General features: G+C 46.1%; 1 protein-coding gene across 6 annotated transcripts in view; it reads right to left on the bottom strand.

Moving 5' to 3' along the window:
- PRR5L (proline rich 5 like) overlaps window positions 1-21134 on the bottom strand; it is a 67720-nt gene that overhangs the window by 2852 nt on the left and 43734 nt on the right. For 5 of the 6 annotated variants that reach the window (XM_038179131.2, XM_072039036.1, XM_072039035.1 and 2 more), the window contains 4 exons: window positions 12203-12260; window positions 8981-9072; window positions 5488-5628; window positions 4925-5051 (listed from right to left, as the gene is read on the bottom strand). In XM_038179131.2, the coding sequence (XP_038035059.1) occupies window positions 4925-5051; window positions 5488-5628; window positions 8981-9072; window positions 12203-12260 (418 nt within the window). Of the gene's footprint in view, window positions 1-4; window positions 4724-4924; window positions 5052-5487; window positions 5629-8980; window positions 9073-12202; window positions 12261-21134 lie in introns of those variants that run through there. The other variant, XM_038179133.2, reaches the window with a different exon arrangement.

The raw sequence follows: 21134 nt of genomic DNA, 5'->3' as shown, positions 1-21134 counted from the left end.
GGAAGAGAAGAAGGAAGCAGGAACCATCAGCAGGGCTCGGGCAAAGCCTTGTCTGAGCTGCGGGGCTGGCCGCAGGGAACGGAGAGCGCTCAGCTTGCAGCCACGCTGAGTTTGCCATCCTGGTGCCACTGCTCAGATGCTCTGCAGGGCATCCTGCCAGGGAGTTGGGAAGGAGGGCTGCCTCTCCTGCAGTAAGGAAATGCCCCCCACTGCAATTTAAAAAAAAAAAAAAATTGCTGCAGATCCCACTGCATTTTTTTAAAGATCACACAAGGAAAAGAATATTTCATCCACTTCTGAAACACGCCTGCATTTGGGGCTAGACACTGAAAACACCTGACAGTGCACAGCACAACAGCCTGGAGGGGGGACAGACCATTCAGGGGGACAAATGAGTCTCTTGGTTTAAAACTTGAGCCCCAGGCATGGTCCCCAGCCCCGCTTCATGAGCGCTGTTTCAGTTCTGACACTGAAAATTTTAAGAAAAGCTGGCATCTGGGTTTTTGCCTTGGGTCCCCTGGCAGGTTTAATCAGACAGCATCACTTCTCACCTCCTGTCTGCCACCGCCACGCAGCATCGCCGTGTGGTGTTGAACACCCCATGACCTGCCCCCAGGGCAGCTGACAAAGCTATTCCCAGCCTGCGTGTGCATCTCACCAACTTCCTTGAAGCACAGGGTCTCGTTTCCTGAAGTCAGAAGCCTTGCAGACTACGTACAATACTTCCCCCAAGACCGCAAAGCGTAAGAGACAGTAACAAAATTCAAAGCAGAGCACTCATCGCGGAAGGTTATGAAACAGTTTTGGAAGCTTGCATCAGTGAGAAAGGCAGAAAACAAACTTGGGATTGTTACAGGGAGGAATGGCTGAGCAGCCAAAACCCCACCACTGGCAGCAGCCAGGCGATGACAAAGCTTCACCCTGCTGCTCTCAGCCGTGCTCATTAGGATGGTTTGGTTCATGCTGCACTTCAGAGAATGAACAGACGAGGTTTTGAGCACCGGCACTGCCAGACCCAGACCTGCTCAGCTCTGGGGCTGAGAGGCTAAAGGGAGGCCAGTAGCTTCCTAAAGTTGTGTTCATCACAATGCCCCATTCCACAAATGAACATTTCCATTCTGCCTGTCCTGCCTTGCCTTCAGCTGCGCAGAGGTTTCTTGGCTAGCGAGAGAGGCCTGAGGAGATTCAGCTGAACTGAGCCATGCACCAAGCTGCCCATTCTCCGGACTCCATCACTGAAGGTTTTGCAGGCAAAGGCAAAATCTTTGCTCTTCTCTGTTCCTAAACAGCACATTTAAATAGGAAAACATGCTTCATTTAAACAGAGACAACTTGCAGCACTTCCCCAAAAAGCTGGGATACACAGGGAAAAGAAAAATCATGGCCATGGCCTGATGTTCACCTAATAAATAAAAATATTCCCGTGAGAAAAAAAATGCCAGCTTGTGTGTAAACTTTTAGTGCTGCTGAAACAGCCGAGCCCGATAACCTGAGAGATTAAAGTCCACTGAGAGCGAGCACAGAGAAGGAAGCAATAACATTTAATTACTCCTGCCCAGCCTGGCTACCCTGCGGGCACGTACGCTGGAAAATTGGTCCTGACATCCTCTGCTGCTACATCTCTGCTTCTGTGGCAAAATGGTCAACAAGTGTCCCTTGCGCCATCACCTACTGCAGCAGTTTGCACTCTTCCCCCCAAAACCTATAGCAGCACGGGAACAGGCGCGCTGTGCTGCCTGCTGTGTGCAAAATAAAGCAAAGGCCCTGAGCTCCGTGAGGCTGAAGTAACCACCGTAACCCAGATACACCGCAAGGGCAGAGGAGGCACACTGCAGCTGAGCTTGCAAAACCACCCATGAATCAGGGTGAACATGCATCCACGTGTGGTATTTTCTCCCCACAACAGCAAAGGCATTAAGCAATGCCTTTCACCGGTGATTTTTGTGCAACAAAGGTAAAATCCTTTATGATGAGAGCCAGATAAAAATTAAGCTAAGCTCTGAATATACATTTACTGCTTTACTTTCCCCCCTTTAATTGCTTGATAGAGCAATCACAGTTCCCTGTAAAATTTCAAACAGCCTGCAGCTCTTGCACAACCTCCAGCTACGAACCGATGGCCGAGAAGCATCAGAATGTGCGACACCTTCCAGCTTTGTTTTCTGCGAGCCACCTGTCCTTTATCTCTCTCTTATCTCATTACGCAGTGGGGCACTGCCTCACCTCTGTAACGCTATGTATGCATCGTACCAAGTCACCACAAGAGCTGTAAGGCACAGAACTCCATCCAGGTAGACAAAGTCTGAAAGGAAAAGCAGCACAAAGCAGCTGAGCGCTGACATAACGCACTCTGATCTTGTCCTAGGAGCTTTCTCATTCAAAATCGTCCTCAGAGTAGTCCTCTGGAGAGAAAAGCATCTCAGGTTAACGTACCCAAACCTCACTGCCCAGAGCTATGCTCCGGGACTGAAGTTCAGCCACAACCACATCGTGGTGCAGAAGGCAAAGGAGCTGGCAGAAAACTCAAACATTAATTCTCGGGTTCCCGTGGGCTTCTAGAGGAAAGGAAGTCATCTCACCTCTCAGGGACCGCTGTGCACCTTGCCAACGGCCACAGAAGATGCTCTCTAAAGGGAACTGTCATGCAGTTTTTCAGGAATTTTTGCAGGCAACCTCAAATCAGCAATAATATTATGTTTAATATGTGGGGGAAATAGGGTGAACGTTTTATCTTCTTCTCCATTTGTACTTTAAACATTGTTTCTCAGACGACTGGATCCACCCGGCATACATCCTTACAACGCAGGTTGTGGCTCATTTACATGGCAGAAGCAAGAAGGGTGGGTAACAGGAGAGCACCACAGCACAGCAAAAGGAACACAAAACAACTGAATCAACTGCACCCTGATGCTCCTGCCAATGCAGGGGTAACAAGAGAGCTCAGAGGTAAAAGTGGGCAGAGTGCAGCCTGCCTTTGGTATCTGGGTTGGGTTTGGGGATACAGCATTCTTCTCCACACCCCATCTTGACTTTGTAATTTGTGACTTTGCTGAGGGAGGCTGCCTGCCTCGAATCCCCTCTGTGAGCTGCTCTGCTCCCTTGCACACCTATTCCTGCTGCACTCCTCTCTTGGTTTATATCAAGTTTAACATACTGCAGCCTTGAAGGCCGAAGCTTTGTGTCTGTTTGCAGCCACGACAAGATACCTCCTTCAGTCACATTTCCCAATACCCGTGCATCTTGAAGGCTGCAGTCCTGATGGCAGTTTGGACTCCAGTGAGAGAACACAAGCACACCTGAGGCCCAACTGCGTGTTTCACAAGAGCTGCTACAGAGCCACTGTATGGCAAGGAGCCTAATGTGATTCCCATCACTACTGACTGCCCAGCGGGAGAATAAACTCGTTCTGAGAAAGCACAAAGGTGACAGAAAGAGAGAAAGAGGAAAAGAAAGAAATTTGATGAGAAATGGCAGTTGCTAAAAGAAACGACCACCACAGGAGCACTTTGAAAGCGACACGATTATCTGCAGAAAGGTGCTGCTCTTTGTCAATGCTCTGTAATGCAAGCACAAGTTATTTCTTTCCTTCTGCTCAGCACAGGGTGGAGCAAGGGCAAAAGGCCACCCTGGGAATATACACAAATAAATCAGAGCTAAAATCAAAGCAAGCACAATGATTTTGAGGCACATAAACTTTACAAGGCCAGTTCTTGTGGATTTTTGTTTCATGACACTAGTGCTTTGTGCAGCTGGCAGGAACCCAGGATGGCTAGGAACTTCAGCACGAGTCAGGCAGCTACACCTCACACTATCCCAGCAGCATGCAGGCATCCATAAATAGCCGAACAAATTTGCTCAACATTTATGGGGGTTTGTGGTCTAGATCTAGCCTCAGATGAGGTCTGCAACTCAATGCTGAAGAATCTAACCATGTTAACTTGTATAAAAGATATCTTATTTATTTGCCCAACAGCTACAAAAGCTGACACAGATCATCCGAGTCCTGAAAAGTCCTTCTGCCATGAGACCATCCTTCACCCTGTGCTACTGAGGCATAATACAAGACAGGCTGCGTGTCTTCAGCTAACTTAGGGCTGCCACGGGTGTATCCAAGTAAAGGCTGCAGCTTATAAAGTGCCACAGAACAGGAGGGGGACTGGAACTTTCTTCACTTGCTCCATTTAAATCTTCATGGTTACCAAACCAGGATTGCCAGAACTATTCCTTAGCTGGTCGATCCTTTCTTGCTCAGCATAATTGTGAGCAGAGCTCCTGGATCATGTCTAAAGTTTTCCACAGTAAGCACGCCCTTTCTGAAGTGCAGTGCCAGTTCTCTCTCCTAGCCCCATCTATCCACAATTTAAATACAGATTTTCTTTTTAAAGAGTCCTCAGATTGAAGAAAGACTCCATGAAATAAATAAATAATAAATAAATAATAAAAAAACAAACAAACAAGTGTAATCTCTCAGGATAAGTAAACAAAAATTTAGCTGGCTGTAAGGGTGGTGGATGCAGCAGTGAGTGCAGGAGTTGAGGCAGTCAGTGCAGGTTAGCAAGCAGGAACAGAGAGCAGTCAGACAAGGAACAGGTGCAATCTCTCACCAGCAAGAGAGGGTGAGGGCAGCACATCAGGCATGGACCAGAGAGAGCAGCTTTAAAATCCCAACGGCCTTGAGAAAGAGGCATGTGTGGACAGTGGCGGGGCCTTTACAGTTCACTCACTGAGGGAAAATAAAAACCACACCATTCAGAAACATTAATCAGGACCTTCTTGGGAGTGCTTTAGCCTTTGCTTTCTCTCTCACGTAGTCATGCACTGTCTCCTTTTCCAGCACCTTTCTAGACCTCTTCTACACGTTAGCTGACATATGTACCCCAGTAAGAGTGTTTGAAAGAGCTTGTGCATGGTGCACACATCTTACCAAGCAAGCAGGTGCCACCAGAGAAGCTGTGGTCCTCGCACAAACCCAAGTACGGCGACACCACCTGCTTCACCAGTTCTTCCAGCTGGAGGTAGCCCTCACTAGGGCCAGTGGGCTCGTGGACACTCTGAAATTCAAACACGAAAAGCCAACGTTATCCTTACATGACTTGGAGTAGGACTCACCAGGTCATTACAAAGCTGACAAACCAAGAGAACTGGGGCACAAAGAGGCATTCGGAGAAGCTGGTAGATGACAATGTGGAAATAAGAGTTGTGGGACTGTTCCTAGCTGGGGAGACAAGGCACCAAGGAAAATGCAAACACAACAGAGCAGACCCTGTCCCTCCCACAGGAATATCCTTACCCATTTCCAGAAAAGTGCAGGGCATTAACTATTCAAATTTAGCTCTCATTTCTATGTTCACCATTCCCAAATAAGAACACAATTTACCCTTCATTACACCCTCTGACTTCCCCATTCTCCTTTCAAAGATTTGTTTCGGCTAGGTGAGGACAAGAATCGCTACTGGAGTCAGATGAAGCAAACGAGAGGCTCCCCACCTGCAGAATTAACAGCATCTGGACAATGGAAGCTGGGAGCTTCGTCTGGACCAGAGGAAGAATTTCTTCCAACTTCACTTTTAGCAACACCAAGTCGCGGAAGCCAAGAAGAGCGATCTGACGAATAGTCAACTCCTGACCCTGAAAAACACAGGAGGCAAAAACCCAAGAGTTAGTAAAGGACCATGGGAGCACCACACTGATACACACATGCACACGGACAGAAAGGGCCTATCCTGCCCATTGCTGCTGTGGTGAAGCCCCCCAGCTGCTCAGTGTGAGGACTTTTGGCACTTTGGTAGCTTCCCACTCAGCCTCTGTCCCACATAAATTCTGAAAGGAGTAACACCTCATCTGAGGTGCCACGAGGTTTGGAGTGAAGCCAAAAAGGGACCTGTATTTCACCAAAAGACTGCATATTCATGAAACCCAACTGACAGCAAATCTGGTCACAAGCATCTGAAGACAGCTGCAGCTGGTGCATTTGACACTTGGAGCTGAGAAACCACAAAAAATTTGGTAGAGGAAGATGTTGGTACAGAATATTCCTTAACCAAGCCTACCTCTGGTCTGTGTTGGATCCTCTTTCTGTTCAACATCTGCACTTTAGACCTTGCTGATAAGACAACAATCCAGAATGCAGTCCACTGCAGATGTTAGGATTTAGGCTAGAACAAAGCTAATTTGATTGCTTGTACCAACAAAATTTAAAATAATAAAAAAAGAAAATGAACATAAAATGGAAGCAACCAACTTAATTTCCACCACAAGATGTTCTTTGGCCTTTACCATCAACAACATGAGTGAGCAGGGCTAACAGATGAAGACGTTGTAGTTTTTCTTAGCACACTTAGACACTGTTGGACTCCATTGGGCATTCTGGTGTTTGTCTTTCCTTCTGTAAGGCTTCACCTACGTATGACTTCCTCTTGCCCCACTTAACACAGAAATTTTCCTCCCAGCCCTGCCCAGCGCTTTCCAGCCTGAAGAGTTTTCCTAGTTCTCTCCAGCCTGTTAATCTCTGCCCTGTGCTCCTTTTTGGAGCCATTTTATAGTCTCCATAACACAACCACCGAGGCAAATATTTAGCTGGAAGGAATTAACACCAGTTAATCATTAATTCATAATGGGTTTAATGTCATAATTAACAGCTTCATCAATATGTAAATATGACCTAAAGCAAGTGGTCTGGCAGGCAGCTTGGCCACAGTGAAAGCACTTTGCTGTTTAAACCATCGCTGCATGTTTGGAATCATCAAGGTGTAGAAAAGACTGGATTCATATCTCTGAACTGTATTTCAGCAGCTGCACGCTTTATTTATATCACGCAGTTTAGTCCCATTAAGTTCATATCCCATTTCAGAATGCAAACACCTTGCTGTGCCAAACAAAACAAGACTTGCTATTCTTTTTCCACACCAGGTAGTTACATCAACAGCTGAAACTATATAAAAGTCAGTGACCTGTTTACATAGTTTCCCTCTGCACAGCAATTTAACCAACTTGGCTGCTTAAAGGTCATATTTCTGCAACAGCTCTGAGCCTCAGGTTTAAACTTAGCTGAGATAGGAAGTTACTTCTAGTTACTACATTTGGTAACAGACTCACAAGTTTGGCTGACTTACTTTCATTCTGAATGGAGAGTTGCTGGGATCACAGAAGGCACAACAAAACGCTGACGTTGGCGTTGGCATTTACAGCAGGGGAGTCACAGGTGATGGGGAACCAACAACGCAAAGGCCTCCTCAGCTACCAGAGTAGCTCATGGAGAACTGCAGCTTGGTGAAAGGGATTTGCTAGATGACCTCTTTTTACACTTGGTGATGCACCAGATAAATAGGCACATACAGTTTCTTAATTGTAGGAAAAGGCCAACCTTGTTATCAGGGCACTGCTCTGGAATAAGAGCAATCATGATTCGGTTTCTCGTGGCACCAGCAGTTCCCTTTGTTGTAGCCTAAGGCAGCTTACTTTGAGTCAGATTCTTAGACGTATTTATTTAGGGTGTTTAAGTCATTTGTGGAGGACTTAGATACTTGCAAAGCTTTAAATATGTGGTCTGTAACCTTTCAGTTCCTCATTTAGAAAATAACAATATGCCCTTAACATCACAGCTTCTATAAAATTGTTTGGACACGGATTTTTTGACGACTTTCTTACTGCATCTGTGTTAAGACTTCAAAGAATCTCAGCATCCCATAGGCACGGCTTCATCACCACCACCACCAAGCTACTTCCAAAAGCTGCACCAACCGTGCAGTAGTTTTTGTTCAGTTTCTCATTAGAGACATTTAATAGCACCAGAGGAGATTTTCTGATGAGTGGAAGAATTATTAGCATCTGCACACATCACACACAGTTAGCTCAGCTGTTTCTACAGTGCACGGATAGCTGCAGTGCAGACAAACCCCTTCATAAATAGATTAGGTCACTCTATGACTGGGAGATAGTTGCAAAAGGAGAAAAAAAAAAAGAGGATGTTATAATTGTGCAGTCTGAGCTGCCAAGCACCTACCTTTAAGCATCTGCAGCAAGGAAAGAATAAAAATAAACACAGTAAAAAGGTTAGTGTCTGTCTTTACAGAAGTCCTTTGCTCTTTTAGGAAATGCCAGCTTTAATAGGATTAGAGAAAAAGGGCAACCTTTGAGCTTTACATGCTGCCTTTCAAACAATACAAGGGGAAAATAATATTATAAATAAATTTTTAAAAAGGCTCCAGAAAGCACATCTCATGGAACAGGTAAAAGTCAGGAGGAGGCAGCTAGCATTTCCCAGAATGTCTACTCATGAAGTACGTTTTTGCTTCTCCTTTGATGGGACAGAAGATCAAAATACACTGGGAAGGTACTCAGACTGCTTGTATGGAAACCCTCACCAAAACTACAGGAAAAACTGACACAGCTCAACAACTCCAATGGAATAATCAGCTGTAAAATATCCAACGTAAATGGGTCTTACATAAAGTTGTTCATTTGTCCTCTACCCAGAAGCTTACTTGCCCCTATATTAAGAGGCTTTTCCAAAGGCACAACTTGGATATAAGCCCTCCAAAAGTAGTTTGGACAAGTCAGACACATTGGTTTCTGTTCTAGTATTCAGAGGAACAAATCTGAAGACAAATTGTCAGTGCTGTCATGCAGAGCTCCAGAGATTTAACAATGGAAGAACTTACAACTGCAAATGGTCCAGAGCTTCAGTCTAGACAAAGTACAGCCTGATAATTTCGGTGTACAAGCTTAGCTAAGAACAGAGAATGGGCAGACAAATGGGAATAAACTCAGCTCAAAAGGCCTGGTCGATTTTAGCAGTCCTTCTCAGATAACTACTGTTGACTTGTGCAAACTCTGCTTCCTCCCAGATGTAGTTTAAAGGTTTTGAGACCTGTATAGCCACCAGACAAACAGTACTGCTGAAACAGAAGCTTTGGTGCACTGTTAGGAGACATCATAGTTACATTGCTTCACCTGAAGACTGAATTTTAATGGAGATTACCTGGACAGGGTAGAATATTGCCTGGAGCGTTGGAAGAGTCTCTGTAAAGAAGTGATCCCAAATTTCAGACAGGATCTCAATGCGATCCTCACCTACACAAACAGAGATTGGGAGAAAGAAAGAGCTTTAGCAATAAAGAAACTAAAATCAGGCTGAATTTTCCCACTGCCCTCTGTGTCCCCAGGTAAGAGATACAAACCTACCCTTCATGTTCCCAGTTTCCTCCCAGAAAGGGGACATAACCCAAACTTTGCCTTAGCTGACAGGGACACAAGGGTGTAACCACGCATTGCTCCATCACTTACTGCAGAGAGGACAGCTCCGAGCAAAACGTGAGACCAGCTCCAACAGAAGTGGGAAGAATGACTTCAAGAGGAGGCATTACCTCCCCAGCAAAGGACTGGGTAATCTCGCTGTTCTAAATTACCAAATTAGCTAATGACTAAGCTAGCACGGCTGCATGCTAACAGTGCATAAAGCCAGCATTAGCTGTCCTGCAGCAACCGAGTTGGACCATTTATTAAAGCCAACCCCTCTCCAGCATCCAAGCAGCCTCAAGCACAGCCACAGAAGTTGTGAACTCCTGCAGGCTGTTCCCCCACTGCTCTGACAAGCCACAAAGCCACCGTGCTCCTCTCAGGGCTTCTCCTCTCAAACGTGGCAATTTGGAAGGCTCCCAAGTGAAATCCACTTGTGGTTACCCCTCCTGTGAATCAGCCTCCAACAAACATCCCCGAATGTAAGTGGATATTTAAGATGAAGGCAGACTACGTTATGCAACTCATGACTCCCATAATAAGAATACAACTGTGGTCAAAAGCCTATTATTAACAAAAAATGCTTTACTGAACATAATAGTTTGTATAGACATTTTAAATTATTCTCTTAGGCTTGCGTTACAGAACTGTATGTTTCTCAGCATTTAGGCCCAAAAAAACCCCTGAGCTTTTTAGGGGATTTTTCCAACCCCAAAGGCCAAAGTTTTGCAACATTTTTTCAATTTTTCAATAAAACCCTCAGAAATTTCAGGTGCAAATACAGACCCATGTTTAATAACATCAGTTTTCTGGCAAAATCATTTTCCAGGACACCTTTCACAGAGCCTCAGACGGGGCTCACAAGCAGTAAAGACTCAAGGAGCAGCAAGGGAAACAGCTGCTCAAGGCAGCTCTGGAGTCTCAGCCTCAAGCTTACATGAGGAACTGGAGCACACACAAAACTGCAACTGGAGGGAGCCTTATCGCTGTGTGCTGAAATGTTTTCCCCATCTGGAGACTTCCATGTGGGCTTTCAGTGTGCTTGGCAATGGGTCATGTCGTGTACAACACAGCCGGAGGGCAGAGGCAGCAGGACCAGCTTCTGCAGATGTTTCCTTTCCAGCAGAGACCTCACTGACTGCAGGAGGGCTGAGAGGGAAGCATCTCTCAGATATGACACCAGCTTCACAACTGGAGCTCCAGGCACACAAGCAGCTACCCAACACCCCCGTAACAACCAACCGTAAATGAAAAAGACAACAGGAAACAGATGAATTGAATTCTTAACCTTCTCCCTCTTCTGCCTCCTCCCCACGACTGTAATGCTTTGGTATGTGAGGCTAGAAATGAAGTGGCATAGACTCCTTTTCCTTCTGAAGGGGAATGGTTTGTTCCTTCAAGAAATCCTAATCCTACAGGCACTGAGATTCTGACAGGCTGTATCAAGAAAAATTGTATTAAATAAGAGGATGAGATTTGAAAAACAGACACAGTGAAACACTGCCATGCCCTGCAGCAGGAACATGATTCCATCACTGAGTGCTGGGACGGGAGAAATTTTCCAGGAAGACAGCACAAGCTGAGAAGCGCGTGCGAGTTCTTGCTGCTGAGACCACAAGGCCTGGAACAAGCCTACGTGTTGTGAAAGAAAGATGACAAGAGTCACCTCCTGCAGAGATGCCAGCTTGCACAGGTAAAGTGGCTCCGGTGTCACTTTAAACTGGGGACAAAAACGAGGCACAGGAAGGGGGTTTTGCTGTCTGCCTGGGAAATCTTATCCTGACCAATGTATCTGAGCAGCTGCAAACTACTCCTGGGCTGCTCTCAGCTTATTGCAGGCTGGAACTCGATCTTCTTCATGCTAAAGCAGAAATCAGAACAATTTTATATGAATACACATAAAACAAAACCTACGATAAGCTGCATGGTGCCTTTTCTGAGGAGCTGGCAGCAGCAGAACAGGCACCCATGTCCATGAAAATGCACAATTCTGCTTTTCTTCCCTGCATTACAGAGCCTGTGCCAAGAAGCACACACCAAGCAGGAGGCTGGCAACCGCACAGCTCCATCAAGGTCCCACAGCGTGCTGGCCAAACGGAGAGCTCCCTCGATGAAGAACAGCGTGGAGGAACCCAGCGCCAATAATGACACGAAATTATAAGCATCGATTGGCATTTAATGACCCAGATACAGCAGGGTGACGATTAGCAAGGGATCTTCCCTACAGGCTACAAAACTGGGTCAAATCAGATGGCAGCCTGGTTTTGAATAAAGCCTTGCTCTGAGCAGCACTCTCTGCTTGAGGAAGGCATTCAGGGCATGACTAACTCCCCCCACAGCCACCCCCGGGAGTCGCTGCTCCAAGCTGGCCTTGGTCCACGGGCTCTGTGGTAGCAAGCGTCTGTGCCCCAGTGGTTTGGGCAGAACTTCATCTGTGGTTGGCTTCTTTACTGAAGGACCTCGTTCCCATCCCAGTGCCCGTTTTTTCTTTACGTTTACACAAGGCCTGTTGGTTCAGCTCTCTAAAGCATAATGACACAGTGTTGCTGTAACCCAAATCATGCTTCCACGAGTGCAAACTGCCAGACTGCAGAGCTGCGAATCACATTGGGAAATACCAGGTAGAAGGCTCTCAGCACAGTTTCGCAGCAGGATACGTGTCCAGCCTAGAACTGATTTGAGCTCAGGGTCAAATGTCACTCAGGACACACACTGCTGCTCTTGTGGTGAAGCCATGGCTGATGTGGCTTCAGCCACATGGGTATTCAAACAGCCCACCATCCATAAACAGCACAGACTGAGTGCAGCCTGGCCCCCAAGAGGTTGTGTGACCCTCTCAGACGGTACCGGACAGGGCTGCAGGCATTTCAGCCATGCAAATCATCTCCTCTGGCCAAACATCAAAGTGTGATTCGAAAGGGCGCTCCAAGAGCCCACTCCAAAACGGGTTTCTTTCTGTACTTGCCTTCACACAGCTTAACCTTCTCCTCTATAAACAGCAAGCCTTTCGCAAGGAGCTGGTTCTGCCAAGAGAGAAGAGAGAGACACGCATTTGCCTTTTCCAAGATTTAAAATAAACATGGAAGAATATGTGTTTTTTTCAGATGTTACCCTCTTCACATGCAGTTATCCAACGATTACTCATGCCACAGCTCTAACTCCCAGCACCACCACCAGACCTGGTCTCACTGTGAGCTTTGCACACTGTTTGCCAAAAAGACCCTGTCCCGGGTCATGGGGAGGGAGTCAAGAAAATAAAATGGTTCTTAACCTAGAGTGCAGCCCCATTAGCTACACCTCAGCCATATGACAGAGGTGATCAAAAGGCCAAATGCTACCATAAAGTCCCACTTCCTTCTTCACTAGCTCACTGCTTGCCCGCACAGTAAGCCAATTCAGCTCCCACATCTTTCTGTCTTTCCCTACCTATTCCCTTTCTATGAGGCTTTTTTCTTTTTTCTTTTTTTTTTTTTTTTTCCTATATTGAGCAGTTGAATCATCTCAGTGTGCCGTGTCAAGCTGCAGAAGAAAGAGGCAGGAGCTACAGTCCTTCTAGACAGTCTTAACTATCACGGATCAGACAGAACGAGATATTAATTAATTAATATCTGTAATTCTAAATATCTGATAGGTATTCAGGTCTCCTTTCCCCAAATGTAAAATTGATGCAAAAAATGATACCCACCTTTTTGTTCTCCCAAAAGCATGAGGAAAATCAGTTATTCTGAAATGCTCTGAGAATCCTAGAGGAAGGAGCTGCAGAAGGGTAACATGCTCTTACTGCATCCCCAAAGGTTCAGTCCCACCACAGAGATCATACTGATAGAAAATAAAGCCTTTGAAAGGACTCAATACCAGGGTAGCACACAATATTCAGAGGTCTCTTGCTCTCTCATGTTCATCCTCTGGCTTTTATTGTTAATGGCTAACCTGGTCAAAGTTGCACCTCTCAGCCCCCTTATCAGCCTAGAAGCAAGGCACATCTGTTCTCAGCCCCCATGGACATTGCCTTTACAATATTCTGCCACAGTGCTGCAGCCTCCTGACAGCTGCCATATCACAAACCTGCCCTTGTGCTGCTGCTCTGGGCATCAGAGCTGCTTCCCATTGTAACCATGCACCAGCCTGGTCATGATACACACAAGCAGGTCACAGCCCCAGCACAGAGAGCAGCACGCCTCCGCATCCCCCCTACAACAAGAAACTACACTGAACTGAGATACTGCTGAAGGGGGGAAAAGTAATTAAAAAAAAAAAAAAAAAGAAATATTGCTCTGTGATATTCTCTGCAGAAACATTGCTCTGTGATATTCTCTGCTTGCACTTCACTTTCCAGAACAAGCAAAAAACTTTCCACTTACAAGTCCTACTTGTTAGCATCAGGTATCATTGAAATGTGTAGAAAAGGAAGGGCTCTTCTTTAAGTAATGTGTCTAATCAAAAGTCTTTTGCAAGTAGATTGAGGCTAATGGACCGAAGAGACACCCCCATATGTCCTACCAGTAAGGAAACATCTCGGGATGCACTGTACTGGTCGGGAATCCCCTTATGTGATTCCAGACTTCAGTCACGACACAGGGAGGACTGCCCACCCGTTGTACCAGTGGTGAACTCCGTGAGTAGCAGTGATGGTTAAATACCATACTGTGCATCCAAGAGGGAAGCAGTCAATGGTCATGCTTGGTTTAAGCTAATTTAGTCCTGCTAGCAGGAGTCCTCTCTTTTTTGGAATTTGAAAACAAAAATATTTAGAACATTTTTATTCCCAGAGTGACGTAGAATGTAGGTTCCTTTTAAATAAGTTACACAACAAAACCAGAGCACTTTAGGGTCATCACACAGGATGAAGCCGTATTTGAATTGCCCATCCAAGTCACAAGACTTTGACCTTCCCTATTGCTGGCACAAGTGCAAAAGCAATCCTATCCGTGCAGGGCAGTCAAACTACTAAAAATTTCCAGTCTCCCATCCACCAACACCAACGATTCCAGCACAGGAATCAGAGTTGACCTGAACAGTCCTGTCTGGCACGGGAACACGCTGAAATTGCCATTCTGCACACAGGCGACTACAGGGAGACAGGAGCCCGAAGGACTTTTGCATGCGACCTTCTGAACCTGCTCACGAATAGTGTACAAATGACTCTCATTAACCGTGGTTAAAACGCAGCGCCTGCCAACACAGCGCTCTGGTAACGCTATGGCCAGCAGAGCAGCTGCTTGCAGGTCTCAGGCCACGCGTGGTTTCCAGCTGAGGAGGGCGGGCTCTGGTCTCTGCTGCCACGTCCACGCAGAGGTGCCCACCTGCCCAGCAGAAACTTCTGAAAATAAATAAATAAAAGCCCACTTGTCCGGACTTTCGATATCCGCAGATTGAAACTCTTTTTGTGTTTTTTTCTTTTTTTCCCTGCAGATGCTGATTTTCTGATTTAGTCATCATCACCGAGGTGACAACAGGCTGCCAAAGGAAACTGCGGGGAGCAAGGGGAACTTGTCGGTGAGAAACGTTTCATCTGGGCAGCGCCTGGGAGCCTTGACTGAGGCTGGGGTCAGGGTTGAGAGAAAGGGAAAGCCCAAGTTCCCACCAGAGCAGGGAGCAGGGGGCTGCCAAAGGATGGGGCAAGCTGCAGAGAGAAGGTGGCTGGGAGCAGCTTGGCTCCTGGGCAGGGACACCAGCAGCGGTGGGATGAAGATGTTGATGCAGTGAAAACAATTGCAGTGCTTCCAAACATTGTGCCAGCTAAAGGAAGGTAACTATTTTGCAACTTTTCTCTAGCAGAAATAAAGGTTTTGGAAAGAGAGGTGAAAATTGTTGGGCTCTCCATTCAAATTTTAGATGGCAGAAATAATTGACTATGTGTGTCGGGCTCTGGACACACACACACACAAAAAGCCTTAGAAAACTTTCCAGGAAAAAAAAAGAAAAAAAAGTGTGAAAAAGGAGGGAGGAAGAAATCTGGAATGAAAAAAAAAATATGGGGAAAAAAAGAAAAAATGAGAGCCACTTACACTGTAAATGTTTTTCTGCCTGATCAATAGGGTAATGCTTGGAGTGATATTGCATTTTAATTCTCCCAACTGCTTTCTGTTTATTAGTAAAATATGTCAAGCCTTTATTTTCCAACCTATAGCTCGAGGTAATTACAGATCTTATATACTGCAGGGAAAATTTACAGTTAGTCTTTAATAATGTGGCATTTTAAACTATTACATGATAAAAAGGTATATATAAATATATATGAGGATGTCACGCTTATTTTCCTGTGTGCGTCTCCAGAAATATGAATGCCTTCTCTGTTTGCACCAGAACATTAGGTTTCAATTTACGTACTCTTCCTGAGCACTGTAGACACAATTTTCCAGCTACTTTGGTTATAAGTTTGTGTTACTGATGCTTTCTACTTTCAGAGTCATTTTTGTGTTTTACAGCTCTGCCAGCAGATACATCTGCACACCTTCAGGGGCAGCACTGTTTTATCAATTAAAAATAGCTATATTCATCATTAGCCGGATACAAAGAATTTATGATGGTTTTAATGAAACATCTCTCATTTTTTCCATGTGCTAAACGGGTCGCATAATCTCATTCTTAGGGCTTCTAAGAAAAGGCTGAGTTCCCCAGCACACAGTTACTGCAGATGGTTCAATCATCCCCTCTAATTTTCCTTTTTCCTATGGAACAGAGAAATATTTTTTTTTAATGACATCAACGACCAAAAAAAAAAAAAATCATTTCCCTTCTCCCCATCTTAAAATTTTCTGGAAATTTTATTTCTTTGTCTTTTCTACTGAAGTCACGGGCTTAATAATGGCTTCAGTCCAAACATTACCCCCTCAGATCACGCAAGACAGGTTTTTTCATGAAGCAATCCTACACGGCTTGCTGAGTAATCAATACAATTCAATAAATGCAGCCCCAGTGGAGGCCTGCACCAGACCTTGTCTAGGTTACGTGCCTCATTACTGCTTTATTCCTGAGGCAATAGAGGGGCACAGAGCTGAGAGGGAAAATAAATGTTACATTTACAAGCAGGACCAGGTTAAGACTTGCACCAAGCAAGCCTGAAGGATGCATTTACCTGAAAAAGTTCAGCTGCCACCTCCCAGCTCCGTGCAATAATCACGGGCCAACTGGAAGCAGTTATTCTCTCCTTTCCCAGACCAGCTTTCCCCGGCTCCCCACCACGAAGCCCCGGCTGTGTGCTCTCTCTGGGTGCCACAGACCCGTCATTGCTCCTGCTGCAGCGCCTGCCCTGCAAAGCACAGCCCCGAGCTGACCCCCCAGGGAAGTGCAGCTGCTGGTGCATTGGGAGAGAGGTGCTTTGCTGCTGGTAAAAGCAAACTGGTGAAATCCTACAGGCTGAAAGCCGCCTGTTTTCACAAAGCGCAGAAAACCACAAGAGCTGTTTCGGGTCCACCGCTCGTAAATGTGGCTAGAGCAAAGCCTTCATGCAGAGCCGGCAGGAGCTGCTCCGGGCTGCAGCCCTGCCGCTAGCGGGCCTTGCTCGGCTGTACTCGAGCACAGGGTGGGCAACAGCAGCCGAATGGGTTTTGACAAAGCTCCACAGAAAACATCGAGGAAGAATATCGAGAAAACATCTCTTGTCCCAGGAGATGGCACATCTTGTCTGAGCAGCAGGACTAGCAACCTCAGCAAGGCAAAACAGGATTCTCCCAAACCAACCAAATATTACTATTTCCCAATAAGCCACCATGCTTGGGGAAAAAAGTTTACTTGAACGTCCATTTAATTACAGAGAAATTTTAGTTTCCTTTCAGCTCTCCAGGCTGAACACAGCCAGTATGACTTTTAAAAGCCACATTAATATTAACAAGTCAATACTAATTCATTAATCAGAAACAAAAGCTTAGAACAGAAGTAAGCTGGTCCAGAGCAAACTCGAAATAATTGACCTGATCTTGCTGGATGGAAAAAGAAAAGAAAACAAAACAAAACACAAGCTTATCATCTAAACATTTCACCATTTCTGAAATGCAAGCTCCCCCTTTGAACCAACTGGGGCTAAGTAATCCAGTGTTAAGCTACACTTCTAGAGGCTCTACAGGCACACTGCCACTCTTTCTTGGATGCTCTGACATTAATTTGAGAAAAAAGCATCATCCAAACTTATTTGCCTGGTATTTTCTAACCAGTTATTGCCAGTAGCACACAAGCACATACCAAGTTTTTTCCAGTGTTTAAGAGAAGCAAATTGCTGTGAGCTGCAGAATTTCATACCTGGAGCATGTCCCCATTTTGTTCTTTCTAGAAAGAGGTGAAAATGATGATAGAAGTAGGGAGGTCATTTTGATTCTACATAGAGAATAAATTGCAGGAGACAAATGACATAATGTCCTAAAAAAGACTCTAGAGATAGCTGTGCTCAAAACACAGATTAAAAGAGAAACCCCACACAAAAAGAGAAAGTGAAGCAGGGGGAGTAAGAAGGAGAGCAGACCAGGCAGACGAGTGGGCAGCACTGCTGCAACCTAGACCACAACGTCCCCGCTCTGGCAGCAGCTACAGGAAAATCCCATGCCCGTGCCCACGCAGTGGGGTGCTGTGAGCACGGCTCCGCACGGAGCCCCGCTGCAGGACAGCCCTGGGTGCAGCCCCACAGGAAGTTTCGTGTGGTAACACCCAGTGAGTGAATCATGCACGTCCACGGAGCAGAGGTGCACGGGGCCTGAAGGCAGGTGCATCTCCTGCCAGTGCCACCCAGGATCGGGTCCTCTGCTGGGCTCATGGTAAGGGGGCGAGCTGCCTCCCCTCACGCTGACGAAGCTGGGAGTCGCTGCGGAGCCTCTGGAGCTGCTCCGTGTGAGTTCTGTCCTAGAAAGCGCCAGGAGAAGCAGAAGCAATGAGCAGGCCTGCCTGACCAGGGGAGCCCAGCCAGAGAGCAGAGAGAGACAACAGCAGCGAGCAGCCTGAGCCAACAGTCCCTTGCAGGCTGAAGGTCCCTCCTGCCTTCATGTAGGGGCTCCAGCTGCCGGTGCTCTCTGAACAAGCACCAAGCAGCCACGGTCATCTCAAAACCCACACAACTTTCCTCACCTTACGGTGAAAAGGGCACAAATTGGAGCCTGGCACCAGGAAGAGAAATGTCACGCACGACAGCTTTCTGTTTGACTGGGCGAGACAGAGGGACATATGATGTTTGCTGCTGCTGGCACGAATTTAAAAAGCAGGCTTTCAAGGGAGAAAAAACATCAAGAGACACCGGCCGGGCTAGAGTCCTGGGAAGGGATGCAGCAGGGGTTTAGGAAGGGGCCACCTGGCACAGGAGCTCCTTGCTGACTGCCTGTGAAGCCCTTCCAGCCGCGCTTCTAATGATGCTAAGGGGGGACAGAAAATCGATTTTGACTTGGGTCAGGGCTTGTGCTGTGGCTGTTGCCACTTGCTTTCGCAGTTATCCACTCTGATCTTGTTGTTCTGACTTTGACACCCCAGTGACATGAGTCTTGTACACTGTGGTTAATATGGTTTTGCATGTAAACAGAAAGCCAGGCCTAGCTCTGAGTCAAGACTTCTTGCCTCCTGGGGCCCTCCACTGCAACTGGCTGGAAATTATGTAATAGCCTCACTTCTGTGTCTGAGATGCCAAAGCTCTCATCGAAGCAACTGAGCAAACACATCCAACTCGCCTCCTTCAGCTGCCTGCTCAGGCAATGGCTCGGTGGGCTCCTGGCCCACACGCGCAGCCCCCAGCAGGGATGGGGTCCCTCTGCTTTAGGAGGAGACAGCTTGGAGTTAACATGAGCAAAGCAGGCAGTTCTGCTACAGCAGTTAACTGAAATGGCTAACATTTCCATTTTCCTCTGTGAGTTTCAAGATTAACAAGCCCCAGAGAGTGAAAAGAAACAGTTGATCCTCACCAAAGGTGCTGGTTCAGGCTGCGTGCAGCATCAGGAAGATAACGCATCAATTTACCAATGCTTGCTAATTTTATATGTCAGAAACCTTCTTCATAACCACAAGGGTGAGACAGGAGGAAAATGAAGGGAACCTACCTGAAAAATCTTACAGTTGCCCCAGATGCCCCAGTCCCCAGTACACCACGTTCCTCCAAACCCCAGCCACCTACCAGGGGACTTCTCCCTGCTGCGGCTCAGCTCGCTGCCCGCCAGCTGCTGGGTCACTGAGCAGGGCAGAGAGAGGAGAGGATGCAGAGTGCCCCTCGGCAGCAGCAGGAAACCTCTGACAGCATCAGGTCATGGGCAAAATCAGCACTGGAAAGCCTGGAGCGTGGGAGCACTGCGTTAAGGCAGATCTGCAGCAAATACCGAGTGTGCTGAGCCCCAGCTCTCTGGCATTCACACTCAGACTCTGATCCAAGGATACGGCTTGTATATCTAATGGGGTTGCTAAAGCAGCAGATTTATAAACACACATCTCCTTCAGAAGGAAACATCTGAGTTTCCACCAGAACCCTTGTAGGAATTACATTTCTCTTTCAAATACAAACCAGACTCTGGTATGATGAAGGTTTGGTCACAGAGAACAACTTCTTAAACCTCATCAGATTCCTAAGCTTGCCTTTAGCAATTTCAGGAGTTAAAAATTGGTAATTTCCACAAGCACTGGTGAAAATGGCTTGTGAGCAATCAGTTCAAATTGATCCCCAAAGCAGCTTTGTCTCACTAAAAAAAGCTCTGTTCCATTTTAGTCTTAGATATCAATGGTTATAAAAAAAAAAAAAAAAGTGTTTGTATGGGTATAAAATATACATTATGTAAGAGCCAGGACTCTAAAACAATGGAAAATGTGTGCTACAAAAATGAGCTTAGTGGCTTCCATTACAAGTGCTGTGGCATAAGAAATGGAAAATATTTAGTCATTTTGTCATGTCCAAGTATTACATGATCCAATCAGATGTTTGAATTGCTGCTAGAATATTTAAAACTGCCTGGTTACACGTGAGAGCAGATCTTTCAGTGTTCATTTCAGCCTAAAAGAAGAGTAAATTTGGATCTCAGGACAGTTTCTCGACAGGCTTTAAGAGATGAAGGAGGAAGTTCCTGCCAAAAGATGTACTTCCACTCCTCTCCCCACCCTGGTCGCCTGCTCCCATCACCTCCCTTCTGTCAGAGGGAGCCCAAATGAGGTAGCTGACCCAACAGAAAAAATATATATTTCTTTTTTTTCCCCCCTTTTTCCTTTGTTTTCAGCCAAATAAACAGGCTGATTGCTCATTTGGTGCAGCAATATATCTTTAAATCAGCTGGCATCAACAGTGAAACTGAATCCACAGACAAATGAAATAGTTTTGTCAGCTCTTCTTTGGCACACGAATAGCCTTGCTCCATCCCACAGCCCTAGGATTTTTACTAATACGTTCAGGAGGGAATGGTAACTTCCACCATTGGCACATGCTGTCAGTGTAGAATCAGAAATATGCCTGCCTCTTAGCTCAGAGCAGGGAAAAAAGCTCATTTCCTACAATAGCCTTTATCTTATATTGTTTGTCTCATGTCTTGCCAGTACTGAGAGTTTTGCTTCAGGCTAAGTCAGCTGGATGCCAAGTTACTTCTTTTAAAGTAGAGTTAAAAAAATCCCCCCCAAAATAAATTTTAGTCCCAGTGACTTCAGTGGGAGAACAGCAGCTGCAGCTGAACTGCTCCATATAGGCTGAGGTATTTGCACAAGTGTGAGCAGACAGACTGACAGAAAAACAAATCCAGAACAGACTGCAGCCAAACCCCTTCACTGCAAGCTCTCTAAGGCAAAGGCCACTGCAACAGCACAGTGCTGAGTACATGCATGGTGATTGCGGCCTTCCAGTGAAGTAATACAGCCCTGCCATTGGGGTGAAAGAGCACTTTTTTACTCCTGCTTTTGCAGGAAACAGTGCTGGTGATAAGCTCCCTCTCCCAGGACAAACTCAGGTGCCTCCTGCT

The sequence above is a fragment of the Anas platyrhynchos genome, chromosome 5, assembly GCF_047663525.1.
Source record: "Anas platyrhynchos isolate ZD024472 breed Pekin duck chromosome 5, IASCAAS_PekinDuck_T2T, whole genome shotgun sequence".
NCBI lineage: Eukaryota > Metazoa > Chordata > Aves > Anseriformes > Anatidae > Anas > Anas platyrhynchos.
The sequence above is the reverse complement of the archived record's forward strand: the minus strand, read 5'-3'. Positions and strand labels throughout refer to the sequence as shown.